Consider the following 2,780-nt stretch of genomic DNA (forward strand, 5'->3'; position numbering starts at 1 on the left):
AAACCAAGAAGACCATGCCCAAAGTAAATTTCAGCATTTAAAAAAAAACAAAAACCTGTAGGCTGAGCACGAAAAAACTGCAGGGCTGATGGGAAGATCAATGGCACTATTTTCTAGGATCACCCTGGAAAGAATTGACAACATAAAAAAAAAAAACTGAGAATGGGGTGGGGATTCACTCAAATGGGATGACGACATAAATATACAGTCACAGCAGCAGTGAATGGGTAGGAGTGAAGCATATTTATCCCCTGTCAAAGTCTAGAACAGAACGAAATTATCTGTATTAAACTTAGAACTTTCTTATAACTTTATCTTTTAACTTAAGCTTTTTCATGCCAATAAATGCTGTGCCAATAAAAAAACAGCTCTAAAAATGATGGCTCTAGGAAGTATCGGTTATAAATCATTTGTATGTTTTACCTAAAGGACCAAAGACATACATTCAGTTTGTTGGTTTAAGAAACAAAAAAAATTAAGGATAATAAATACTTGTGCTAGTCACTGCAGTTTTCCTTTCTAACTCTTTGTTTAAAGTGTAAAGGGGCGATATTAAGCAAAAGATTTCCCCTTAAAATTCTGTCGTTAACAAGCTAAACTGCTTGCATTGTTCATAGGCCTTGTCCAGATGAACCAGCGCGACTAAAGGCAATTCTACCTAAAAACACAATGAAGCTTGGTGAAACACTTGATGAAACCATAGGTAAGCTTGCCAAAGATCACTCAAAGTATCTATTGTTTTTTTTTCAATATTTAGAAATTAATTAAATAGGTTAATTGAAATTTTTCAACCAGAGTTGGAGCTTGTGGACCAGTATGACAATGTCACCAAGAGGCTGACTGCTGCCGCTGCCAAGTCAATGACTGTTGAAGCTGAGGGACTGGACCAGTCTAACATTCAATTCCTATGGCAGGTGGGAACTCAGATGCACAAATGGATGTTAATATGTACGGTTTAAAATTTGAAGTGGCTTCAGACCTATTTACATCCAGAGATTATTTTTTTTTATTTACTGACTTGTTTTGCTGCTAAGCTCCATTTAACATGGAAAACTGCAACATTAACATTTTACTTAATTTTAAATACATTTTTTTCACTGTGTTTTATTTTACTACATCAAAGTTGTCCCACATTTAGACTGGCAGCTCATTGTTTTTTTAAGGTTTTCTACTATTTATTGATCAGTATATCACTTTCCTAGTTTCTATCGTAGAATTTTTAAATTGAATTTTCCTATTCTCTCCATGCATGCATGCGTTTTCTCTGGGTGCTATGGCTTCCTCCCAGAGTTGAAAAACATGACTGTTGATTAGGTAGTCTCTATAAAAGTGCCCTTTGGAGTAAGAATGTGGTGCATGGTTGTTTTTTTTTTTGTCTCACTGAATGTTGCCCATGTGAATGTTGGAGATAGTTTTGTTGGCAAACAAAAACAATAACCAAGCGGTGAGTTCTCATATATACCCAAACAGAGTCAGAGTGTCATAGATTAGCAGCAGCAGGGTTGTTTGAATCAAAAAAACTTGTTCCATGTTTCTGTCTTGCCATCAGAACATATGAGGGAAAAAAATCTGTCCTTCTAGTCTAAACAACAGTCCCTCTTTTCCTAACTCAGGGTCAAAAACATAGACCATCTGTGCTAAGCACCATAACACAGCGTGGAACAATGCACCTCTCTGTGAGACTATCTTAATTTTTCAACTTTGAAGAAATGTGAAAGTGGTTCCACTCAACTCACGTTAGTGACCACAGTGAAACGTGCAGCATTGACAGATAACGTGTTATTAGGAAGGTTTGCTGTTTCTAGTCGTTTTATTTTGTTGTTGCTTTTTACTGTACATGTTGAATGCATACGTATGTTCAAATACATGTATATTGCTGCACACATTGGTGGCAGTTAAATCCTCTTAGCTTATTAACACAACTTAAAACGAGAGAGAATAAAGGAGAAAGGGGGGAAAATAGACTTTTGACTTTTAACAGCACTTTATTTACAAAATCAAACAACATAACCAATTAACTATGTCCAAAAAAAAAGTGTCAGCTAAAAATCTCTTAAATGAGAAGATTGTGAAATTGTAGTTCTCCACCATCTGACACAATACAGTACACACAATTCTGTTAAAGCCCCACAACTACATAAAATCCTCCATGTTCTGTGTGGCTCTTTGGGGGTGAAACTCCAGCCTTATTCTGGCTTTAACGTTGCACTTCCACAGAGCGACGGCATTAAGGTGAAGTCCTTCCTGCAGACTGTCTCTGCGGGACAAGTAAAAGGCCATCTCTACTATGCTAATTAAAAATGTAAAAGTTGGGCCTTTTGGCTTGTTTCTTTTTTTTGTGCTAAAAATTGTCTTTATTCTTGTGCATTCCATAATAAAGTGGAATAAATTTTAAGACAGACTGCAGGAAAAACACCCTGATTAAAAGAGAATAACACCTTGAAGTGTGCTTCAATGCCTGTAAGAAACTGAAAGGAAGAAGAAAAAAAAAACATCACAGAGACCAGAGACCTAGATATGCAAAAGCACCCCAGAGTTAAAGGACATAGAGAGGGAAGGCAAAAGGATGGCAACACACACCCGGGATGTACAGACGAGAACCCTTAGGCCAGCTTCCCTTGCAGCCTCTTATGTCTTAAGACAGACCCAGTTGTTGGCTCAGAAACACAATGCAAGCGGGACAACCCCCTCAGGTGGAGGCCCAGCAGGGCCAGGGGGCCGAGGTCCAAGCAGCCCCTGCATGAGACAGCACTAAAAATATGTCTCTACACTTAAAGGTA

The 2,780-nt window shown here is 37.8% G+C and overlaps 1 protein-coding gene across 1 annotated transcript in view; it reads left to right on the forward strand.

Moving 5' to 3' along the window:
- Positions 1-617: 617 nt before the first annotated feature.
- Positions 618-2,780, forward strand: part of LOC107080671 (structural maintenance of chromosomes flexible hinge domain-containing protein 1-like) — a gene marked incomplete at its 5' end in the record, with an annotated part of 26,786 nt that continues 24,623 nt past the window's right edge. The window contains 3 exons of the mRNA XM_015368879.1: positions 618-703; positions 796-914; positions 2,218-2,268. Coding sequence (XP_015224365.1) covers positions 618-703; positions 796-914; positions 2,218-2,268 — 256 coding nt within the window. The remainder of the gene's footprint in view (positions 704-795; positions 915-2,217; positions 2,269-2,780) is intronic.

Source organism: Cyprinodon variegatus, unplaced genomic scaffold (genome assembly GCF_000732505.1).
Source record: "Cyprinodon variegatus isolate N-32 unplaced genomic scaffold, C_variegatus-1.0 Scaffold2206, whole genome shotgun sequence".
Taxonomy (NCBI): Eukaryota; Metazoa; Chordata; class Actinopteri; order Cyprinodontiformes; family Cyprinodontidae; genus Cyprinodon; species Cyprinodon variegatus.